The sequence below is a fragment of the Salvia splendens genome, chromosome 7, assembly GCF_004379255.2.
Source record: "Salvia splendens isolate huo1 chromosome 7, SspV2, whole genome shotgun sequence".
NCBI classification, from domain to species: Eukaryota; Viridiplantae; Streptophyta; class Magnoliopsida; order Lamiales; family Lamiaceae; genus Salvia; species Salvia splendens.
This window is the reverse complement of record NC_056038.1, coordinates 11,163,804-11,188,177: the sequence shown is the minus strand read 5'-3', so window position 1 is coordinate 11,188,177 and position 24,374 is coordinate 11,163,804. Positions and strand designations below refer to the sequence as shown.

Below are 24,374 nucleotides of genomic sequence, written 5' to 3'. Positions count from 1 at the left end.
CGCTGGGGCGAAGGCCTTGGGGGATGGAGATGGCCTCCCTCCCCACAATGGTAGGCTTGGAGAGGCGATAGGGGGGCCGATCGCTCGGCCCTTGCGATCAACCCCCATTGTGGGTGCTCTTATAACCATCTCTGGCCGAGCGATCGGCCCCCATTGTGGGTGCTCTTATAACCATCTCTAACTAAAAAGCTACACAATAAACCACAAGAAATGATTGATTCTAAAATAAAGCTGCAAAACGAACTGGAATAATATTCCTTCTAGTAAATTCATATCAATACCTGGGAGCTAAAAGAAGGCAGGTCTTAAGTGATTATTAGTTCAATTGCTGAGTAAGTTTAGTCTAATTCAACTGCTTTTGCCCAAAACATAAACCTGTGGATGCTTTCGAATCACTCGCCGAGTCTGAGTAGCTTCACCTTAACCACCATTTCCGAACGGTGGCCATTGGAGTGTTCAAAAATGGGGCATAGCGCTGGATCAATGGATTCGTTTTTTCCCAATGTTAGACCATGCGCTTCTGTGGTAGCTAGCAGTGGCAGGAGCATGGTACATAAGCTTCAGTAGCTGACAAACAAAGATTTTACAAACATTGTATGAGCTTCTATACAAATTTGATTATAAAAAGTAACATTCGGTAAAATAAACCGTCTATATGTTAACAACTTTAGTCAAGCAGAAAACAAATACTAGCAGATAGTTTACTGCTGTGTGTGATGGCTGGGCGAATTTTTGATGGTGATGAATGCTGGAAAATACAGATCACGACACAGAGATTTACGTGGTTCGATTTACTGAGGTAAATCTACGTCCACGGGAAGAAAAGAGGGCAGAGTTGTATTGCTTGATCTGTTTTCTACAGCTTACAATACAGACTTGCTATTTGATATTTGATCTCTCGAGAACTCCCTCTCCTATCTGATCTAAGTTCTATTTATACATTGAACTAAGATCGTGGCTTGCATCACCACTAACTAGGTCGTGGCTTACATCATCACTAATTAGGTCGTGGCTTACATCATCACTAATTAGATCGTGGATGTCGTGGAGGTCATGAGATCTTGCATGGGTCCACCACTAAATAGATCGTGTAGTGGAGGTCGTGGAGGTTCTGCATGAGTCCACTATCTCCCAGTTCGGTCGAATACTGAGACCGAACTGCTGAACTATTGCCGAGCAGCTTTTGCCGATCTGAGAGTAGAGCTTGATTGGTCGGCTTTTACCGAGCTGTAGGCTAGGGCCGAACTCTTTGGTAATGCCGAACTGATACTCTTCCTTGGTCTTTGGGCTGATGGGCCGTCACTGCTATTGGGCTTGTTTAGTCCGTACCCCATCACTACCCCCCCCGAAAAGCGAAGTGAATCACTTCGGCATTCTGGATAAAGGTATGGGGGAGGCTGACGTTAGGGGACGTGCCTTGCGCGTGACTGCATTAAATGCGACAGTAAAATCCGGCCGTTGAATCCTGAAAAGGTGGGATTCGAAACGGTGCGATGATTTTGAAATCTTCTCCGAATCTGATAAATACGTCTTTTCTTCATCAGTTGAACACTTTTGCTATTGCTTCTTCTGCATTCTCTCTCTTTTGCGAAAAAATTTCCTTCCGCTTTCAAGAATTTCTTCAGAATTTTTTCAGACTTTCAAAGAGTAAGAACTATGTCTTCTTCTTCTTCTTCTGAGTCAGGTAGCGGTAGGAAAGGGGATAAGGGGTCTTCTAGCCGGAAAGAATCCGGGGAGAAGACCGTAGAGTATTTTCACAGCATCTTGAGTAAGGATACTGTGATATCCCTACACGAAAAATATTTTTTTCCTAGGGGGAAGGTTGCGATTCCCGACGACCTTCATAGGGCTAACGACCCGCCGGAGGGTTATGCCACCGTTTACGAAGCCTGCTTAGAATGCGGGCTTCGTTTTCCTCTTCCCCCTGCCTTTGTAGAGCTTCTTGATTTTTTTCAACTCCCTTTAGGTCAGGTGACTCCGAACTCTTGGAGGCACTTATCGGCCTTTGCTGCCGAACTGCGTAGGCTAGACAAGGATCTGTCTCTGAGGGCAATCCTTAATTTTTTCCAGTTTAAGAGAAAAGGATCTTGGTTTTACTTGATCCCTTTACAGCCTTTTAGGGCCTTCTGCAAAACCAAGTGGCCAAAGTGGCAACATCGCTTCTTTTTTTATAATAGGACAGCGGCTCCGGGCTTTCCCTGGAGAGGGCCGAAGTCCGTAATTCCTCATCCTCGGTTAGAACCGTTGGACGAGCTCGAGGCCGAGCTCAATAAGATTCCTATGATTAGGAAGCAGTACCTGGAGTCTGAGCTCGTCAAGGGCGACTTCGTGTTCGACTCCTCGTCTTCGGACGAAGAGACTGAGGGTGAGGAATTCTTTTTTATGCATTACTGCCTTGACGACGAAAACTAACCTCGTTTTCTTGCTTTTTGGCAGTGTACATGCTGAATAAGATTAGCCGCAAATCCTCCGAATCTAAGGAACCGGAGAGGCCAAAAACCACCAGCTCGGCGTCTGATGCCGAGAAGAATCCGAAGAGGCAAAAGACCTCTTCGGGTCCAAAGAAGCCGGAGTCGACTTCGGCAAGTAGGAAGGGGAAGACCCAGAAGCCCCCAAGAGCGCCAGAGAAAGACGTGGTCTTGGCGCCTCCTTCGGAACATATCTGTGAGCCCTTTTTATGGCCCACGGACTTCGCCGAGGTGAATTCTCTTCTTGATTTTCTGGCCTTGCTTTTTTCCTGTATTTTTTGTGGCCCCTCGGTTGACTTTTTCCTTTTTCCATTTTCAGAGGAACGATATGCTCTCCAAGCTCGTCGCCGTCGAACTCTCCAAAGCGTCCAACGACTATGCTGAGATGCAGAGGAAGTTGGCGGCTGCTTGTCACCGGGCCGAGCAGGCTGAGGCAAACTTTGAGAAAGCCAGAGCTGCTAGGATTTCGGCCCAAGATGAAGCTCAGTTTGCCAAAAACCAGCTCGTCATCCAGCGAGAGCAGACGAAACGGAGGGATGCTGCCGCCGTGGTTGCCCAAGGAGAGGTTCTCCGTGCTTTCGCGGAGAAACTCTTTCTGAGCAACCAATTTTCGGCCTTTGTCGGTGATCTGCTGAAACTGATGACCGATAAAGCCGAGCAGGGTCCCGAAGTCATCCTGCCGCTGTACGGCCGAGAGATAGCAGCTCGGCTTCAGAGTCTGCCGGTGCTTGAGGAGCTTGCTTCGTCCTCGGTCCTGCTTTCTGCAGACCAAGTTCGTAGTTGCCGAGCTGACCGCGATGAGAATATGGAGGCTATCTTTGCCTCCATAGGGTCAGTTTCACCCGCTCCAATTTTCCACGGAGAGGGTGAGACCGAGCAGCATGAGCGGCAGACCGGCGATGAGCAGGCCGAGCAGGAGGCGCAGCAGATCGGCTATGGTGGCGCCGGGCAGGCTGGGGAGAGCAGGGAGGCCGAGGCTGAAGCTGAAGCAGACAAGGAGAAGGAAGCTGAACCTCACCGAGAAGGCGGAGACGAAGCTGGCGGAGTATGATTTCGTCTCCCTTCTCTTAGTTTAGTTTCTTCCTTCTTGTAAAACGGCTTTGAAGCCCTTGTGTAGAAAAAATTTTTCTTATGAATGAAAAAATTCTTCTTTCTGCTTTTGTGTCTTCGTATGGCCTTTCGTACTCTCTTTTACTCCTGTTGTGGTTTACTACCTGCTCAGTAATCTGAAATGCCGAACTGACATAGCTGCTCTATATTCTGAACTCTTAAGGAGCTGGAGGTACTTCACTGGAAGCGGCTGTACTCTTCGGCTTTAGACGAAGCTGAGAAAAGAGCCATAGCTGACCAGGTGAAGAATGACGAACTCTTGGCTCGTTCAGTGAAGCTGGAGGCCGACAATAAGGACTTAGAGTCCGAAAAGAAAAATCTGGAGGCCGAGCTGAATACCGCCGTCGCTGAGAGGACTGCGTATGAGGATTTCATCTGCAGGCGCGGGGGAATGACCATCTCTGAAGTTCAGGAACAAGTTGACGAACTGTGGGAGGAATATCATGTACTCCGGAGGAACAATGCGCTGGAGAGCTCGGCTTGCCAACAAGTCGTGAAATCATTGCGGCGCTGGGCTTCTCGGTACGACATCATTCTTTCCCGGCGTCCCTCAATCGAGAGATTCCTTAGGCATTTCCCGCCAACAGATGGTCACACTCCAGCTCAAACCCCTGATTCACTTGCTCAAAACCCTACTCCAAGTCAGCAACGAACTCAGGAACAGCCGGAAACGTCAAGACGAGAACGGACTCAGGAGCAACCGGAAACGTCAAGACAAGGACGGACTGAAGTTCGTAGAGGAGCTGTGATTATGAGTGAGCAAGATCAACAAATGCTTCGTGAAGAGACTCTTCGCCGCCGAGGTGCTAGAGCTTCCCGGGCTCAGGGAAGAGGCGGTAGGTCGATTAGAGTATCTCGTCGACCTGCTTATTCTTCGGCTGCCGAGAACGCCCGAACTTGGCTTCACGAGGATTTTGTGAATAGATGGCTCAACTTTAGCAACCAGGGACAGTAGAATAGTCCTTTGTAATAGCGTAACGCCATTTTGTAGGGTAGCGGAGTTGTATGCCGAACAAGATTTAATAAATGAAATTTTCATTTCGCTTCTAACACTGCGTATTAACAGCTCAGCGAAATAATTTCATCGTACTTGTCCTCGGTCTTATGAAGTAAACTTCTTTGACCGGACTTGGTCCTCGGTCTTTATGAAATAAACTTCTTTGACCGGACTCGTCTTTGGTCTTTATGAAGTAAACTTCTTTGACCGGACTCGTCTTTGGTCTTATGAAGTAAATTTCTTTGACCGGACTAAGCTTGTGTCCTAATTTGGCGAGTTTTATCGCTTGGATCGGACTTTCCCTTGTCCTAATTCGGCGAGTTTTATCGCGTGGATCGGACTTTCCCTTTGTTGCAGTTCGTTTCAGACGAACTGCTTGTTTCTTAAGCCGAATTGTGGTCTTGTATCCTCCTTAGAAGCTTGGACTCACAATCGTTGGCTTATTGTTGCAGTTCGTTTCAGACGAACTGCTTGTTTTTTAAGCTGAATTGTGGTCTTGTATCCTCCTTAGAAGCTTGGACTCACAATCGTTGGCTCATATATGTTCTAAAAAGGGGATCAGCCTTTGAAGAACAAGATACCTCAGTGACATTTGTAAGAGACGACACGCACATAGACAGACAAAACACACCTAGACAAGCAAGACGCACATAAACGAACGAGACGTACATAGACAAACAAAAAGCATATAGACAAAGTAAAAAAAACAAAGAAAACACATACCTCTAGGACCGAACTAGACACAAGACGGACTGACCGGACTGTCTCTTACAAATGGAACTTCTTGAGGTTGGAAATGTGCCATGCTCGGGGTACTTGTTCTCCTGACATGTGAGTCAATTTGTAAGACCCTTTGCCGAGGACTTCTGACACCCGATATGGACCTTCCCATGTGGGTTCGAGCTTGCCCAGCTTTTCTGCTCGGCTTACTTCGTTGTTTCTCAAGACGAGATCTCCCACTTGAAATTGCAGCTTTTTCACCCTTTGGTTATAATACCGGGCTACTTGCTCCTTGTACTTGGCTGCTTTTATGCAGGCTAACTCTCTTCTTTCTTCGGCCAGATCTAGTTCGGCTCTCAGTCCGTCATCATTCATTTCTGAGGAGAAATTTAGAGTTCGGGGACTGGGTACGCCGATCTCAACCGGAATCACGGCTTCAGCGCCGTACACCAGACTGTACGGAGTTTCACCGTTGGAAGCTTTGGGTGTAGTTCGGTAGGACCATAGGACTTGAGGGAGATTTTCTACCCATTGTCCTTTGGCTTGTTCTAACCGAGCTTTCAACCCTTTCACCAAGATACGGTTTGTTACCTCCGTTTGTCCGTTTGCTTGTGGGTGGGAGACCGAAGTGAACCGCTGTTGAATATTCAGCTCTTGGCACCAATTCTTGAATGTCTTGTCGGTGAACTGAGTCCCGTTATCCGAAATGAGGATGTGGGGTAAGCCAAATCGGCACACTATGTTCTTCCAGACGAAATCCAATGCCTTCGAGCTCGTTATCGTAGCTAATGGTTCAGCTTCTACCCACTTTGTAAAGTAATCCACGGCAACGATAAGGAATTTCATTTGTCGAGGAGCTTGTGGTAGTGGTCCCACTATGTCTATGCCCCATTGCATAAAAGGCCAAGGGCTTAGCATAGCATATAGATCGGTCTGCGGCATCTTTGGGATATTTGCATGGATTTGGCACTTCGTGCATGTCTTGACGAGCTGCACTGCGTCTTGTACCAAAGTTGGCCAATAATACCCCCATCTCAGAACTTTTTTAGCTAAAACTCTAGCTCCGATGTGGCTACCGCAAGATCCTTCATGAACTTCTCTAAGGATGTAGTCCGTCTCTTCTGGCCCTACACATCGCAATAACGGCTGAAGGTAGGACTTTCTGTATAGGACTCCTCCATGAAGTTCGTACCGAAGGGCTCGGCATGTGATTTTCCGAGCTTCTCTCTTATCCTCGGGCAGTTGTCCTTGATCTAGATACTGTAAGATCGGCGTCATCCAGTTCGGCGAGCTGGCTACTGAAAGTACCTCAGCTTCATCAATGCTTCTGTGCATCAATTCCTCCACCTTTGAACTTGGATATGAGGCTAACTTACTTAAAATATCTGCTCGGCTGTTTTCCGCTCTGGGAATGCGGATTATCCGAAAATAAGAGAAACTTCGGCTAATGCTTTGCGCTTTGTCCCAATATTTCCTCATCCTCTCATCACGGGCTTCACTTGTACCCAACATGTGATTCACTACGACTTGTGAATCACAATGGATTTTGAGAGACTTGATAAATAGACTTTGCGCTAGCTTGAGTCCGGCAAGGAGAGCTTCGTATTCGGCTTCATTATTAGTAGTTGGGAATAAGAACCGAAGTGAGTAAGTTACCTCGTGTCCGTCGGGAGCGATAAGTAAAATACCAGCTCCACTTCCCGTTTTATTCGAAGCTCCATCTACGAATCCGCTCCAGCAGTCCGGTGGCTCTACTTCGGATTCCAGGGGCTGTGCTAGTTCGGCATTGGTAGAATTTTTCTGTTCGGCAATGACAGGGATTGCTTGATCGAACTTTGCTTCTGCAAGAAAATCTGCCAAGGCTTGTCCCTTGATGGCTTTCCGAGGTAGGTATTCGATTGAGTGTTCTCCCAACTCTATGGCCCATTTGGCGATTCTGCCTGATGCTTCTGGCTTGGTCAAAACTTGCCGAAGTGGAAGATCGGTTAAGACGCATACCTTGTGAGCATAGAAATATGGCCGCAGTCTCCTTGCTGCATTTACTAATGCCAGAGCAATTTTTTCCAGAGGTTGATACCTTGTTTCTGGACCTCTTAATGCTCGGCTTGTAAAGTAGATGGGAAGCTGCTTTAGGCCTTCTTCTCGTACAAGCACCGCGCTAATGGTCTGATCCGATGCCGCTAAGTATAAGAATATCACTTCAGCATCTGTTGGAGCAGAGAGAATAGGAAGCTCGGCTAAATAACTTTTGAGCTCGTCAAAAGCCTTTTTCTGCTCGACTCCCCACTCAAACTTTGGTGCCTTCTTTAACACTTTGAAGAATGGCATTTGCTTTTCGGCTGCTTGGGAAAGGAATCTATTCAGTGCGGCTAGACATCCAGTTAGCCTTTGCACATCATGTATGGATTTCGGCATTGCCATGTTCTGAACAACTTGAACTTTTAGCGGATTTGCCTTGAGTCCTTCCTTTGAAATCCAACAACCTAGAAACTTTCCCGAATCTACCAAAAAGGTACATTTTTGGGGATTGAGTTTGAGGTTGGCTTTTCGGAGCACGTCGAGAGTGGACTTGAGATTGTCTTCGTACTCCGAAGTGCTTCTGCTTTTAACGACTATGTCGTCAACATACACTTCAACCTCCTTTCCGATCAAATGCCGAAAAAGCTTATCTACCATCCTCTGATATGTGGCTCCGGCATTCTTTAAACCGAACGGCATCTTTTTATAAGCAAAGATGCCGAAGTCAGTAATGAAAGCCGTTTTTGGAGCATCATTCTCATCCATTAAGACTTGGTGGTAGCCTTTGTATAAATCAAGAAAACAGAAAATTTCGAAGCCGATCAAAGCTTCTACTTTTTTGTCTATGTTCGGAAGGGGATAGCAATCTTTAGGACAGTGCTTGTTTAGATCGGTAAAATCTATGCACATCCGCCATCCTCCTCCTTTTTTCTTGATCATCACAGGATTGGCCACCCAAGAGGGATATTTCACCTCGAATAATACATCCGCTTTCAGTAATTGGCGGACTTCGTCATGGATGACTTGATTTCTTTCTGCCGCAAAGAGTCTTTGCTTCTGTTTTATAGGCCGGACTGATGGATCAATATTTAACCGATGAGTGATTACCTCAGAGGGCACTCCGGTCATGTCCAACGGAGACCATGCAAAGACATCTTTGTACTCCTTGAGGAGCTGGATGGTCTTTTCCCGGAGTAGAGGCGTTCCCGCGAAACCGATCTTGACCGTTCTGGATGGATCATCTTCGTATAACTGAACGGTCATTGAGTTCGGCTCTGGTGTGACTTCGGTCATTTCGCTTGCCTCTGACTCCGGCTGCTGTGATTGCTATGCTTGATGATGCCGATCTGATTGCTCGGCACTTTTAAGCGCAATCTGCAGACACTCTTTTGCTCTCTTTTGATCACCTCGGATGACCGCTATCCCCCCTTTAGTGGGGAGCTTGATGGTGAGATGATAAGTAGAGCAAACGGCCCGAACTGCGTTGAGCCAGTCTCTTCCCAGGATGATGTTGTACGGAGACCGAGCTTTTACCACAAAGAACTCGATCATCGTACTGGAGCTTGTAGGCGCTTTTCCCACCGTGATCGGAAGGCTGATAATACCTTCAGGGCGGGTGTCCTCCTGGGCGAAACTTTTCAGAGGAAGTGGTGCCGGACTAAGCCGAGCTGGATCCACTTCTAGTTTATCGAAACATTCTTTAAAAAGAATGCTGACTGACGCTCCTGTATCCACAAACACTCTGTGGATCAGTTTGTTTGCCACTCCGGCTTGGATGACAATAGCGTCTTGATGAGGAGAGATGGCCGGGACGGGATCTGCATCTGAAAATGTAATCACTTCGTCCTGCTTCAGCCTTTTATGCGCTGGCTCCTCTCGATTGAAGCCTCTGCGCTCTGACTTCAGGGACGATTTAGTCTTCCCGGCAGGGAGAGCATCAATAGTCAGGATTACTCCATCATATTGCTGCTCGTCATCGTCTTCGGGATCCTGTTGCCTTTTCGGATCCTGAGGAGCGCAATTCGCACCTCTCTGCTTTTTGTTCTTTTTCGGCTGCTTGCTTTGGTATTTTTTTAATGTCCCTGCTTTCACAAGAGCATCAATACCTGCAGCCAAATGTCGGCACTCCTCGGTATCGTGACCGTGGTCTTGATGGAAGGAGCAATATTGATCCTGAGGTCGACGCGCGGCCGATTTCGTCATCCGCTTTGGTTTTTCGAACATATCGGAATGCAGTTCGAAAATTTCCGCTCTTGACTTGTTCAATGGTACGAACTGAGCGGGCGGCTTCTCAGGATTGAGACGTGGCCCCAATCGGTCTTGCACCGGAGTCCTTTGAATCCTTTCAAAAGGAGTTCGGCGAGGATGTCCCTGATCGCCAAAAGGAGTTCGGCGAGTTTGTCCCTGATCGCTATGATCGGGCTTCCTCCTGTCTCCTCGGGATGTGCTGTCTAAAGACCGTTTGCGACGGTCTGCCTCATCGGCACGGGAGAACTGGTCCGCAATGTCCCACATCTGTTGAGCTGTTTGCGGACTGCATTCCACGAGCTTTCTGTAGAGAGCTCCGGGCAGGATTCCATTTTGGAATGCCGAAATGACAAGTAGATCATTGAGATCATCTACTTGTAGGCATTCCTTGTGGAATCTCGTCATAAAGTCGCTGATCTTTTCGTCGCGACCTTGACGTATAGAAAGCAGCTGAGCCGAAGTGATTCGGGCTTCCGCTTTCTGAAAGAACCTCCTGTGGAAAGCATCCATTAGATCTCGGTAAGATCTAATGCTGCCTTGGGGGAGGCTATCGAACCACCTTCTTGCGTTCCCGATAAGCAGCTCGGGAAACAGCTTGCACATGTGGACCTCATTGAGACCCTGGTTCGCCATGTTATACTGATAGCGTCCCAGGAAGTCATGAGGATTCACCAACCCGTCATAAGTCATCGACGGAGTTCGGTAGTTCTGTGGAAGGGGAGTTCGGGTGATATCGTCCGAGAACGGAGTCTTCAATGCTCCGTACATGGCGAACCCGACATCTCTTCGGTATGGAGGAGATGGAGATCTCCTGTGATTCCGGTACCGAGGAGGAACAGGAACATGTCGGGGTTGAGGATTCTTCTTCCTGGAAGACACGGCACTACTGCAGTAGTGACTTTCATGTCTGGATGAGGAAGGAGAATCCACCGTTTTCGTCTTCGGCTCTTGGCTCTTTTGCAGGAAGGCTAAGAACTCATCCTGCTTCTCAGCCAAGAACAGCTTGACAGCCTCATTCAAATCAGGCTGCTGGGAAGACTCGGTGTGTGGACCTTTTGAGCGGCTTGTTCCTTCATCGTGAAAACTGGAAGTAGATGTCTCCCGAGGCTGTTTTCCGGACCTGCGGGCTGGGCTAGCTTCCTCATGGTTTTCACGAACGGTATTACGGGTAGTATGTGATCTGGTATGCATTTTTTTTTTTTTTTTGGGGTGGAAAAAGGGTCAAAAATTCGCTTTATCACAAATTTGGTTCTCTGTTTTCCCACAGACGGCGCCAGTGATGGCTGGGCGAATTTTTGATGGTGATGAATGCTGGAAAATACAGATCACGACACAGAGATTTACGTGGTTCGATTTACTGAGGTAAATCTACGTCCACGGGAAGAAAAGAGGGCAGAGTTGTATTGCTTGATCTGTTTTCTACAGCTTACAATACAGACTTGCTATTTGATATTTGATCTCTCGAGAACTCCCTCTCCTATCTGATCTAAGTTCTATTTATACATTGAACTAAGATCGTGGCTTGCATCACCACTAACTAGGTCGTGGCTTACATCATCACTAATTAGGTCGTGGCTTACATCATCACTAATTAGATCGTGGATGTCGTGGAGGTCATGAGATCTTGCATGGGTCCACCACTAAATAGATCGTGTAGTGGAGGTCGTGGAGGTTCTGCATGAGTCCACTATCTCCCAGTTCGGTCGAATACTGAGACCGAACTGCTGAACTATTGCCGAGCAGCTTTTGCCGATCTGAGAGTAGAGCTTGATTGCTCGGCTTTTACCGAGCTGTAGGCTAGGGCCGAACTCTTTGGTAATGCCGAACTGATACTCTTCCTTGGTCTTTGGGCTGATGGGCCGTCACTGCTATTGGGCTTGTTTAGTCCGTACCCCATCAGTGTGGCTGTAGAATACTATTGCGGTCTCTCTTTGAGAAATATCAGCTATAGGTACCAACGACCCAAAAGCCAGTCTAAAGCCTCCTAAATGAGGATGACAACACGAGAGAAATAACTTAAAGCATTATATACTATTTGCGGAAACAAAAAACCATTAGAACTAGCCTAACTTATGTGTTCCACCCCTGCTGCCAGAGGACCCATGGACTAGAAAAGAGAGTTTAAAACAAATTATTGCAGTCACTATTGCAAGCCGAAGTTGACTCGTAGTACTAGTGAAACAAGTTTAGAGACCCAAAACAAGATAAAAATATAAAGGGAGATTATTACCTGCCACTAAATAAATGAAAGGGAGATTATTACCTGCCACTAAATAAATGCTTGTAGAATGTTGCGTTGCCACCTGGAAATAAAATTTGTGATGAGGGAGAATAAATCACGGCAAGCAATGGGAGTTTTATTATCATTTTCAGAGAAAAACTATAAGCAGATATGATTGAAGTAAATGTATGACAAAGGGAAAGTAGAAGTACTGACGATAACAAAGATATAATCTGAAGGGATCCATGCCCAATTTCAGCTTGTGAGGAGAGAATACTAAGGGTAGTTGTATTGGATTCTACCCAAATGCAAGCATCTTCCAAGTATTTCCTGTAAAGTTCCCAGCAAATAAGTTACAAACATGTCCATGAAACAGCCTTCCAAAATGACAAGTGAGTGACAAAACTGCACAATCTCTTTCAGAGGGCACTGGGTAAACAAAAAGAACAACGAAAGAATATTCAATGCCATACCCTAAGGATATAGATGAAAGAGCAGGGGAGGGCTACCCTAGAGACTTTGAATTTAGAAGGCCAGGACTCCCTATGGCTTCGATAAAATCTTGTGAGTACACCCCCCACCCCCCAACTATGCTAGCGTATAAAACCTATAAGGAAAAGAACAAATACCATCTCATATGAACTTACCAAGCTTTTCTTACATTTTCCTTACCAGTTACCACTTGACCCTGTAGGCATGTACTAGACAATTCACAAGACAATTTAATATCCACTAATATAATTATCATAAAGATAACAAGTACTGATGGTAATCACATGGTAATGATATCTATAAATACCGAGGTACAGAATTTACCTAAAATACCTGTATTGTGCGTTTTCATGCTTTGCATAAGCTATGATATGCATGTCGAGAAGCACAAGCAAGCAAAAAAGATTAGGTGGACTATGGCCCAAAAATACTTTCAAGAAAGTGATATAAGTCGCATCTTATTTCATAGTTTGCATTGAAAAGCAGGACATGTGACAGTTATAGCTAATAAAGTGCACTATAAACAACTGTAAGAAAAATACAGGATTTCTTACCTGTACAAGGTTGATCTACTAAAGTTACTCCTCAGGAACTTTGCAACATACTCAAGGGCCCGACAGATTATAGGAAGTAAAGCAACTGCCCAGAATTAAAGATCCGACTTATTTACATTGAAGAGAAGCATCATAGGAGTATATATTAATAACAAACCATAGAAAAAAACAGAAACATGTACTAGGTTGGACTAACATTTGAGACATGGATGTGAACTGATGAATATAAGGCAGTAGACAGAGTACATAAAATCTTTGGATGCTAACACAGACTGGAACCACACTTGCAAAGCCTGCAAGTTCCATGTTCTAGGTTTCTGCAAAGATGGACTAATTATACCAAGCATAAAATGGTGCTCTTACAAATAATCTAGAGCATTACAGATAAGATGACATATTTTGGAACATGGGCTTATCATGAACTTTACCCCATATAGTGAATACAATGAGTACAAGGAAGAACATGCAGTTCCGAAAAAGGAGAGTCGGTATGCCCGATTTGAGAGGCTCCTCGCAACAAGTGGGAAAATGACAATGACAGCAAAGACCTGCCAAATAAAATATAAATCAACATGAAATACTAAAACAATACTGCATCTCAAAACTAGCAGCAAACTCCATCAGCTTAAAGATGATGAAATCATTCACATCTTAATACTAAGGAATATAACATACCCAAGCATTGGCAGAAAATTGAATTGTTTGCTTATCCCAACGCAGCGATGTAGAATTGATAGGTGGAGTAGTTGATGCCCCCGATGTTCTACCAGAGGACCCTAGATGATTTTCGATAGGTTTCAAATCAAAGAATAACTAGCTTCTGCCGAAACCATAAGACTGATGACACTAAAACAAAGTAAAATTTCAATCTCATCCTAGGTGCAACTATGCCTGAGACCTGAACTCCTTTGGCGAGTATCGCTGGTGCTAGCAGTTGATGATGAGGATTGCTGTGGTGATTTGTATGTCGTTCCCGACTGGGATGAACTGCTGGTAGTCATTCCCTCGACAACTAGATCAGGATCCTGAGTAACCAAAAACATATAAATATGCTACACGGCAATAAAACATCAAGTACAACCAACAAGCCACTGAATGTTTTCTCTACATATCTAATTCCCAAATGACCATAGAAAAATAAGGCTCCCCTAGCACTAACTTTGAGTGATGGGATGAATAGATAAAAACAAGCAAACCAAATCTACCATATACTTTGATGGATAAGATTGATTAATTCTAAACATGTTTGACCATCTTATCATTCAAATACTCAATCCAATGCCTTGAATAAATGATAGAGACGCATCCTGGAAATTATGCCATCATTTATGTCGAAAATCTAGTGATAATAAGAACTTTGGAGTACACACAAATGACACAATGAAGGAAGTCGAGGACGAAAACCTGAAACTTAACAAGCAAAACAGTTCTAAAAGGGCCTTAAATTTTCAAAATCCTGATTAGTTTTCAGTATAATCAAATCCCAATAAAATGACAAGGAACAGAGATCGTACGATATAACGCTGGTAGAACTTGCGCTAGTAGTGGTCTACGACGTCGTTGCGGGAGGCCAAGTGCGGCGGAATGAGAATATTCGACCAATAATCCGGCCAGCGTGAGTCGTTGCCGTGATCGTAAGCAGCCGCCGCAATCTGCTTCAACTTCTGGTTATCCTCTCCTTCCCCGCTCCCCATCTCTTCTGATTGAGATGCAACTGAGCAAGCATGCGGGTGGTAAGCTCGGCGGCTATATTTCCCAATTATGTATTGCACTCGTAACCCAAGGATAAACCGGAATGCGGTTACATCTGAGCCTATTGAACCCGGTCCAGTCAGAATCGAATCGGACCAGCAGTGGCACGTTGTTTTTTCTGAAGTCAAAATCGGCTCACTAGCAAAAACCCAATTTGGATTATTTGCATCAGAAACCTTGTTGTTTCGCTCGATCCAAAATCTTCCAATGGCGGCCCCGGTGGTACGGTTCCCGATCTTTGCGGTGGTCAGAATTCTCGGCGTCGCCATTGGTATTAATATGGACCTTCCATTTCAGAGGCGGAATGGCTCTCTTCTCCGATCATAGAAACCAAATTTTTAATGTAAACTCCCTCTCTTGATTATTGTTGATACATAAATCCTGTTATTAGCTGCCTCGATTGAGTCGTGAATGTGATTAGTTGTGTATTTTATCTGTTTAGGTTCATCCTGTAGTGCTGCTGATTGGCCTTGTGGTTCTCAATGGCGAAGGTATAAGTCATCTCTTTCAGTAAATTTTTCCATGATCTGTGTGTCAAGCGAATTGCCTAAGCTATAGTGGATAAAATTAGAGTGAGATTGAAACATGGTGTTGATTGGGTAACATACAATCACTTAATCACATACTTGTAACTCATATCATATGCATTGTTCCCATATGCCTAATCAGATATTGTAAGGGTCATTAACTATTCACGATTAGCATATGGAGAAGTATATAACAATAGTATAGACAACTGTAATATTTACAGAGATGAATTGGAACTGGAACTTTGGGATATAAGTCCGTGATACTATGGTAAGATTGGATTAATTATAGTAATGAAGATAAATTCACTAAATCATGTATATTGTCAATCCTAAAGAGTAAATGCTCCCAAAAGGATTGTGTTGCTAGAGCCTTTCCTTATATTAAGGACTTCATCCAATTCACTGAAATACTGTAGGATATCAGTTAGAGCAGAGTGAGCTATCTTCTGTATTATCTCTACCTCGTAAGTTTTTGTCATGGTCAATAAACAATTTTTACAAATTTACCTCAATAAACTCAGTCTGCATTTTGTATCTTGTTCCATCCCTCATGACAAAGAAGTAAGTTATAATTGAGTCCCTATTTTAGTTTCTTTTACCTAGTGTTTTGTATTTTCATTGTGAAGCGGGAAAATAACTTTTTTATGTACAGAAAGAGATTTACTTATCAGTATTAGACTTATAGAATTATGTCTTTAAGTGCTTGTCATAGATTTTTCCCTCCTATTCCTTGTCTTCCTTTTGAACGTCATCGGAGTAGTGGTTGTGTGGAAGAATCGTATTGAGAGGGGCAAAGAAAATTTCTATAGCCTCCACTCATGGCTGGGCCTTCTGTCGCTTTTCTTGTTTGGAATTCAGGTACGCTTAATAGATCAGTGTACTTTGATGACTGCATTAAAACCTTAGCTTTTGCAACTTGGCACTTAATTCGACTTTATGGCTCTGCGATCTGAGAAATTTATCATTAATTATATTTTGCAGTGGACTCTGGGATTTTTAACCTTCTATTATCCTGGGGGATCAAGAAACGGTCGAGCTAGCTTGTTAGCTTGGCATGGATATTTGGGACACTACATCTATGGTCTTTCTGTTATTACCTGTGTGACTGGTTTTCTAGGGAGGGCGACATCCCTTCAAACACATGGGACAATATCTCGCTATTCAACCGAAGCCATTCTGATAAATTCAATGGGTGTTTTAACTCTGGTTTTAGCCGGTTTTGTGATTCTTGGAGTTCAATCCCCTGTGTACAGAAATGGTGATAAACTCGACAGCACAGGAAAGCCGGTTTTCGATCTTTGACTTGGACAACGACTGCGCTGTCCTTTTGCTGCTAAAGTCGCATTTATACATATGGCTGTTTTTTTTATTCAAGTCCTAAACAATATGTTTGCGCTGTTGGGTTCCGTACAATATGGCCCAGGCCATTTTTGGTCCTTTTTGGATGAAGTTGTTTAAGACTAAAAAGATCAATTTTTAATCATATGTTAAGACCAGAAAGATCAATTAATTCATATCCTGAGCACACAAAAAGATATCCAGGCTTTTTGAAGAAATTGATGATTTCAGTAAACATTTAACATTAAGAATCTTGCCCAAAAAAATGAAAGAATTCGATTGAATTTGAGTGGACTTTAGATTTTGGAACTCAACCAATGAACCAATTTCACCCATTTGTAGTTACGTCGCTGGCCAACTAGCAAGACACGATCCTAGGGATGCAAACGCACACCAAAGGAGCTAATTGTTCGGACATGGAGTAGCAAAATCTTGAGTAACATTGGCTCTAGCCGATTGCAGCTGGTGACGAGCTACGACACTCGTCACTAATGCCTCTTATAAACATCAACTCATACACCTTGTGTACATTCCTAAATCTTCGACACATCGCGTGAGTAAATTGAATTTTATTATTTAACATATTGTTTAGGACTTCAATCATAAAACAGTGTAAAAGGCTAAAAATAGACATTTAGTTTATCTATATTATATAACCCGTTTGGCAATCTCCATGCATGAAGCAGCAGCCAAACAAAATAATACCAAATCAGGTAAAGATGGAGGGAGATGCTGTTATTTCTTTAAAAAATCCCAAAAATGAATATCATATTAAGCTTGATAAACCAACTAATTCAACAGAACAACCCACAAGCAACCAGTCCTGGCAAAAAAAATCATAACCAGTTCACTATCTGCAACTCTCACGACATATCACAGCATTCGGAAAACTGCCCGGAGAGGCGGAAGGTTCGCACTCTTCACAGTCAAGGTCAGATCAAAAATTGATAGCAGATTTAATGGATACACAATACAGGCATATCTTTATTCCAAAGCGGGGGTAACTAAATTATGGTGAGACATATAAGACCAGGGGGGTCGACATAGCCTTTTCATCCGCTGTCCGGATTCTATCGCAACATCACTTGGATTTCACTATATCAACAAGTATTCTCTGCCGTATTCTCGGACTATAACTGGTACACTTGTCGGCGGTATCTAGAAAACATACAACGTCAGTCAACAGAACGGTATTAGAGGCCACCCAGAAATGAACAAAACAAGCATATAAATACGCATGTTAAGCAAACAGAGTTGGACACAAACTGAGCAAATATAGGTCTTTTCTTTTACAGTTTACACAGAGAAACACAGAAATATACCTCAAACAAAAATGAAGGAAAAAGTAACAAAACGTGAAGTAGAGAATGGTTCAACAACAGACACAACTCAAGGAAAAATAACATGAAATGGTAATATATATGACCCAACTCCTTTGTGTGCATCTGGAAACTCCAGCACAGCATTTGCATGAAATCTCCATTATAAATTATTTTCTTGAATATAAAAAGGTGGATGTAATGCAGCGACTAAGCAATTCATCCACACTTGTCGATTTGAGCAATTTTATAATGAGCTATAATGACAAGTTTATATCTTCAGCCCAGATATATGTGCAGACTCGGCATTAGATAAATATTTAAATCTGTTCCAGTTGAAGCAGTATGAAATATACTTTTTCCCAACTTACCATGCCATAATCTGTTATGATCATTGATACATAATCGGAAGGTGTTGCATCATAACTGGTAACAAAACCAAAAATTAGCTATCAAGATAGCATTCTAGTTTCTAAAAGTAATGGGTCAAAATAAAAACCATACTTACAGCAGGTTCAGGGGTTGTAGATTCTCACTACTAGTCCAGCCATCTAAAGAATTGATATCCTCTCTACCGGTAACCCTTGAAACCATTTCAGCGTCACCTGAAATATACGTAGTATTAAGTGCAGAATTCGATGCAAATTACACTACCTTCTCATATATGGACAACCTGATCAGAAAGTAACAGTTCATACCAAGTTCATTACAGCAAATAGAATCAAGTTGAACCCTCTCGTGAAACTTGTATGCTTCACAACATATCAGGACAGGGACGCGGAACTGATGGGCAACCATAGCAACACATGCTGTGCCAACTCTTGAGTAAACAGTTCCATTTGCCAACACCGAAGATGCACCCAGAAAAACTCTTGTTACTTCATGCATGACATAAGAAACAGCGTTTATATGGGTGTATGTACAGTTAATTCCTTTCCCCACAAGCCTGCGAAGCAGCATTTTGCCTTCAAGCTTGGGACGCGAATCAACTATCACTACTCGAAACCGTTTTCCAAGTTCATGAGCATGTAAAAGTAGCATTTCAACAGCAGAAGACGATGCATATGTCAGAAGAACATCACCATCCCTAATTTTAGTTACAGCATGCTTCACAATAACGTTGTCAGCTAGAATTATCTTCTCGTTAATAAAACGATCAATATCAGAGACAAGACTGGTAATTGCTTCTGATTCAGAAAGGTTTAAGGGTAAGCTGGTAATTCGTCTCTTAAGAAACCTAATTGCATTGCCCATGCTGATTGAAAGGGGTCGACATTCTATCAGAAAGGAAACATAACAGTTTATTTTAGAAGTCAAGTCTCTGATAAGGGTTTTTTCAGGCGGTGTAGAGTAATCCTTGATTGATTCTTGGAATGCTTGTAGCATCGCAATGCACCGGGCATTTCCCCCAGATATATCCCCCGTCAGATATCGGAAACCAACCTGCCGAGTAAAAAGTTCATATTGCCGCAGCCATTATGCAAAGAGAATAAAAATTAATTTTAACTTGTTTCAATACAGGAGAGGGACTTTCTTTTTAATACGTACAATGAAAACATAACAACAGATCTCATAAATCCAGTACCCATGACCCTTTAAACTGAGATTGTTCCAATCAAGACAAGAGTGTTTGGACAAGAGTAAGATATAGCACATCAAAAATACCTTGTACACAGCAGGATGAACAGGACCTAATTGGAAGAACTTCGATTCCAGATCAGTGAGCCTTGCTCCATGTTCATACTGAGGTAGATGCCTAAAGAGTTCAACTCTGTTACGGGCTTCTGCTTGTTTTACTACAGACCGCTTCTTTGCCTTCTCAACTCTGTTTTCATCATCAAACTGCATCCGTGGATGAGGGACATCTTTCTTCCTATCCTTATCTGTTTGACGGTCACCACCTTTTCTTTCAGAAGCTGCAACTGAAGAGTTGTCTTTCTTTTGTGGAGCCGGCTTTGCAGACTTCATTGCGTTGGCTGAATTGACTCCAACGGTCTTGCTTCCTTCACCTGGAAGATGCAATTCAGTAACCCAGCATAATGAGTTTTTGTTACAAGAGAGCAGAAACTAAAGCCACAACCCAACAAAAGATAGAAGATGACATACAAAAAATATGTGAAGAACTTAAGCAAGGCAAGAAATATGACAAGAAAAAGTTCCGCACTTCCACACCATGTTCATGCATGACATATCTTAAATAGAAGGGTTTATTGCAGGAGTTCTTTATATGATTGGTTTATATAAATGAGAGAAAAATTACTGTGCATAGATGCCAGCAGATAATGAGATAGATGAATGATGCAGTCTTGAGCATGTAATAGTACAGATTATACAGCAAAATGGCTCTGATACACATCAATAGTTGAAAAGCTAGAAGTCTGTAAGTCTATCTTTAATTATTAGAAGTCTAGAAGTATTATCCTGAAATATTACAAGTTTAGAAGTCTACCTTTAAATGTTAACCTTATTTCTTTAGTATTTTGAGAGACCTATAGATTGCTTATCATTATTTATTTCAGTTCATTACATTCTGTTCCCAACAATTTGGGCCGTGGATATGGTGGCCACGTGAAACATGGATGCGCCTTAAAGCGTTAGAGAAGGCAATGGAGGAACAAGCCAACTGTTTAGCAGCAACCATGGCAAATCTCGACGTACGGGCAGCCATTCTAATATAACAATTCGACATATTCATGCAACAATTTTCTGCTTTGGGCAGCCCCCTGGATTAAGGAGTTAACATCCATTCTAAAAGTCGTGGAAACAGTGACAACTGTTACTTTGCCAACACCAGTTGGCACTCCTCCGGCAATTTTAACACCTTTGACTCTGTCCAGCCCTCCATCTCCACCCCCGATTGCGACAGTACACATGGTTCCATACGTTCCCGCTGTTTTGCCGCCACAATTACCACACCTACCTTTTCCACTGCAACGATCTTCTCCACTGCCATTCATACAACCACCCATTGTTTTCCTTCCGGTTTCCTCCTCACCAAAACAGCCACCTCCTGCTATGGTGCCCGGTCATGTGTTGGTAGGCTGCAATATTTTGAAAGCACATTGATGTCCGACCATGGAAGATTCGGGTTGTTTTTTGCGTCGTGACCCAGACTTGAGGACAAGGCTGTTTCAATAACGCTGCAATTGATATTAGAATACCATATGTCTATCGTTAATTATTAGAAGTCTAGAAGTCTTTATCTTTAAATATTAAAAGTATAGAAGTCTATCTTTAAATGTTATCTCTATTTCTTTAGTATTTTGAGAGTCCTATAAATAAGTGCCTATAGGTTAGAGAGCAATGTTGAACCTTAATTTAGTATAAGGCTGAAAATTCACTGTAGGGCCTTGTTAGAGGTTGGTTTATCATTATTTACTTCAGTTCCTTACATTCTGTTTTCCATCAACTTTCTGTTCTTACTATTCGTGCCAGCCCCCCTCGCCTCTTTTCTCTAACAGGCTCATTGTTGCAACATAAAAATGATATAACCCCTAGAAAGATCATAAAAAGCACTATGATAAGCTTTCACTTCAGTCGTGATCGTGAATCGTTCTTACTATTCGTGCCAGCCCCCCCCGCCTCTTTTCTCTAATAGGCTCATTGTTGCAACATAAAAATGATATAACCCCTAGAAAGATCATAAAAAGCCCTATGATAAGCTTTGACTTCAGTCGTGATCGTGAATCGGTGAATCACAGATACATCTGGTTCTCTATTTTTAAAAGAAGCTACCATTCAACATACTCTGGCCCAACCCAATCGCATGTTTGCACTTGAATGCATAAAATGGTGGTAAGAAAAATGAGACTCAAAGTTGAATGGTAGCATATGGTCAAAAGAAGCTACCATTCAACATACTTTAGCATATGAATTATGGACAATAAAGTGAGGTACTTTATGTTATTTATAAGATAGAGATTGCTAAAATATCAGTTAAAAAGTTCCAGGTCAAAGTTGCTTCATGAGTCTTACTATCTTTTACAGGAATGTTCGAAGCCAAATGACATGGTACATTACTAAGAATTTACAGTAAAGATGGATCCATCTACATTATCCCTTGGTCATAAATTTAAAAACTCTAAAATTATACAGAAGTACTACAAGCTAATAATTAAGATTAACTTGTTTTTTGAAAGCTACATAGAAACCCATGCAAATTGTAGATATCAATCAACTGGAAAGATTCCAACTAGAAGAAAGCACGAGATATTTACCTTTTGTAGCAGCCTTGGCAGCACGTTGTGCTTCTTGCATTGCCCGCCGTTCGGCTTTTGTTGTCTTCTCTTTCAAAGGCTTCCCTGCAGCTGCGCCCTTCTCCTTCTGCACTTCCGCATCCGCTCCTCCATCTGATCCACAATCGAATGAAGCCGATCAAAATCACAGTCAAAACAACACAAAGGAAAAAAAGGCCTCAAAGTTCAACCTGCAACGCCAGGTTTGGAATTAGCGTCACTAATCTTATTAGCAGCCGCCATACCGAATCCACCCGACGGCAATGAAGTAGCGAATTTCCCAGAGCTACTCTTCCGCCCCCAACGCGGAGATAGCTGATCCTCCGAGAAATCGGCGATACCTGAAGGGGTGGAGAACTCGGAAGGATTGTAGCTACCGACGGGAACCGAAGTCTCATTGGCGCGGGGAGCGCGGAGAGGGGAGAGCAGCGGCTGCGGGTGGGGAAGGTGGCGGGGGAGGTCGGTGGAGAGGTGGCGAGGAGGCGGGATCATGACGGGGGACAAGGAGTTGCCGGAGGGGGAAATGTTGGAAAGCAGCGGCGGCGACGAGGCGGGATCTGGGGGACCGGAGAGAGAGCGGTCAGGTGGAGCAAAGAATCCGACCTGGCGGACCTTGGGGTCGCTGACGGTGCGGGGAACGCGGCGGGATTCCATGTGGGGTTAGGGTTTAGGCGGAGAAGGGATTTGGGATTGGATTTGGATGAGGGTAGAGAGGTACTTGCAGGGAATTAGGTTCCTCTACGACAGCGATGCCTCTCCACTTCCGCCGTGACGCTCACGCGCAACACCTATCAATCAGCTATCCATTCTCATCAATTTTCGGACGAGAAATACAAAAATGTCTCTCAACTATGAGTTTATCTCGTTCATAGTCTTTAGACTTTAAAAAAAATCGTCAGACATTCCTACACTAAGGGTTTATCTCAAATTTGGTCATTTTGCCATTTTTTTATACGAAAATCCCCTTTTGAGCATTTGGGCAATTTGATCTTTTTACACTTTTAACATTATAAATCTAATATTATTTTAATGATGTACTAAATCTGATATTATTTCAAACTTATCATTCTTCTTCCCTTTTGTCATCATTCACTTTGTTTCTTTATTTCAATATTAGATTTAATTTTATAAAATTAAATTTTAAATTTTGATTTTTAAATATCAATAAATTTTTATTAATTATTAAAATTATTAAATATAAAAAATTAATAGTTTTAATCAATATTTGATAGTGTCTAATATTTAATCAATAAGGTATGACGACGCCTTAGTTTTAATCAATATTTAATAGTTTTAATCATAAATAGATCATATAACACGATTTATTCTGAAATAAATATGCATCTAATGTAAAACTAATATAATTTTCGTTTATTAATTTGAAAACAATCAAAATTAACTAGAAAATTTCAACAAAATACTCCTATATAAAATTTTTAGTAGTATCAAATTTTTAGTCAACTTCATAATATTTAATCACAATCAATTATAACAACCGAACGAAGGCTAAATAGAATAACTCTTATTTTTCCATCATGAATTGAATATTATATTAAATAAGAAAAATTAATAGTTTTAATTAATATTTATAGTGTCCATGAATTAATAGTTTTAATTGAAAAAATTTATTGATATTTAAAAATCAAAATTTAAAATTTAATTTTATAAAATTAAATCTAATATTGAAATAAAGAATCAAAGTGAAGGATGACAAAAGGGAAGAAGAATGATAATTTTGAAAAAATATCAGATTTAGTACATCACTGAAATAATATCAGATTTAAAATGCTAAAAGTGTAAAAAGACTAAATTGCCCAAATGCTCAAAAGGGTATTTTCGTATAAAAAATGGCAAAATGACCAAATTTGATATAAACCCTTAGTCCAGAGATGTCTGCTGATATTTTTAAAGTACAGAGACTATGGGCGAGATAAACTCATAGTCCAGTGACCATTTTTGTAGTTCACTCTTTTCAGATTAATCCTACTTGATATATTCAATAATCCACTTATAACTTTTTACCATGTATAAACAAATAACATTAAAAAATCACAAGTTATACTTTTAATTATTTTCATTATATTAATTGTGGATATCTGGAATTCTATGAACAAAATTTTGTCAATTCCATAAGTTATCTAGTCTATCAAACATGTTAGTATATATTTATGATAAATTAGATATATGATTTAATTAAAAATATAAATTTCATTAAAATATAAAAATTCAAACCTGAATTTATAATCATTTTATATTTTAGATTAACTTCATGCGAAATAAGTTTAAATAATTTAATATTAATATCATAATTAAATTCATTTTTAATTAAATATTTATCTTCAAATTATTTAATATCCTAATATTATAGAGTA

General features: G+C 42.1%; 2 protein-coding genes and 1 pseudogene across 3 annotated transcripts; 1 reads left to right on the top strand and 2 right to left on the bottom strand.

The window, feature by feature from the left end:
* Positions 1-197: 197 nt before the first annotated feature.
* Positions 198-14,849, bottom strand: LOC121742043 (annotated as a pseudogene).
* LOC121742044 (transmembrane ascorbate ferrireductase 2-like) lies at positions 14,788-16,624 on the top strand. 2 transcript variants are annotated; one of them, XM_042135064.1, is made up of 4 exons: positions 14,788-14,923; positions 15,023-15,071; positions 15,823-15,968; positions 16,092-16,624. In XM_042135064.1, the coding sequence occupies exons 1-4, from the start codon at positions 14,885-14,887 to the stop codon at positions 16,410-16,412; spliced, it is 555 nt and encodes a 184-aa protein (XP_041990998.1). In that variant the 5' UTR covers positions 14,788-14,884; the 3' UTR covers positions 16,413-16,624. The 2 variants fall into 2 exon arrangements, with proteins under 2 accessions (XP_041990998.1, XP_041990997.1); XM_042135063.1 differs by having other exon boundaries at positions 15,811-15,968.
* Positions 16,625-17,162: 538 nt separating this feature from the next.
* Positions 17,163-22,795, bottom strand: LOC121742058 (translation initiation factor eIF-2B subunit delta-like). Its single transcript, XM_042135086.1, has 7 exons — positions 22,194-22,795; positions 21,985-22,116; positions 19,433-19,776; positions 18,466-19,210; positions 18,276-18,372; positions 18,139-18,193; positions 17,163-17,606 (listed from the first exon to the last, which is right to left on the bottom strand). The coding sequence occupies exons 1-7, from the start codon at positions 22,654-22,656 to the stop codon at positions 17,544-17,546; spliced, it is 1,899 nt and encodes a 632-aa protein (XP_041991020.1). The 5' UTR covers positions 22,657-22,795; the 3' UTR covers positions 17,163-17,543.
* Positions 22,796-24,374: the final 1,579 nt, after the last annotated feature.

Bases quoted from the DNA above. Each gene is read 5' to 3' on its own strand.
- LOC121742044 (XM_042135063.1), top strand. From the start codon at position 14,885: ATGGCTCTCTTCTCCGATCATAGAAACCAAATTTTTAAT. The intron at 14,924-15,022 runs GTAAACTCCCTC...TTATCTGTTTAG, and splicing joins ATAGAAACCAAATTTTTAAT to GTTCATCCTGTAGTGCTGCT. The intron at 15,969-16,091 runs GTACGCTTAATA...TATATTTTGCAG, and splicing joins TTTTCTTGTTTGGAATTCAG to TGGACTCTGGGATTTTTAAC.
- LOC121742058 (XM_042135086.1), bottom strand. From the start codon at position 22,656: ATGGAATCCCGCCGCGTTCCCCGCACCGTCAGCGACCCCAAGGTCCGC. The intron at 19,211-19,432 runs GTATTTTTGATG...TTTACTCGGCAG, and splicing joins TTCATCCTGCTGTGTACAAG to GTTGGTTTCCGATATCTGAC. The intron at 17,607-18,138 runs GTAAGTTGGGAA...TATGTTTTCTAG, and splicing joins TCATAACAGATTATGGCATG to ATACCGCCGACAAGTGTACC.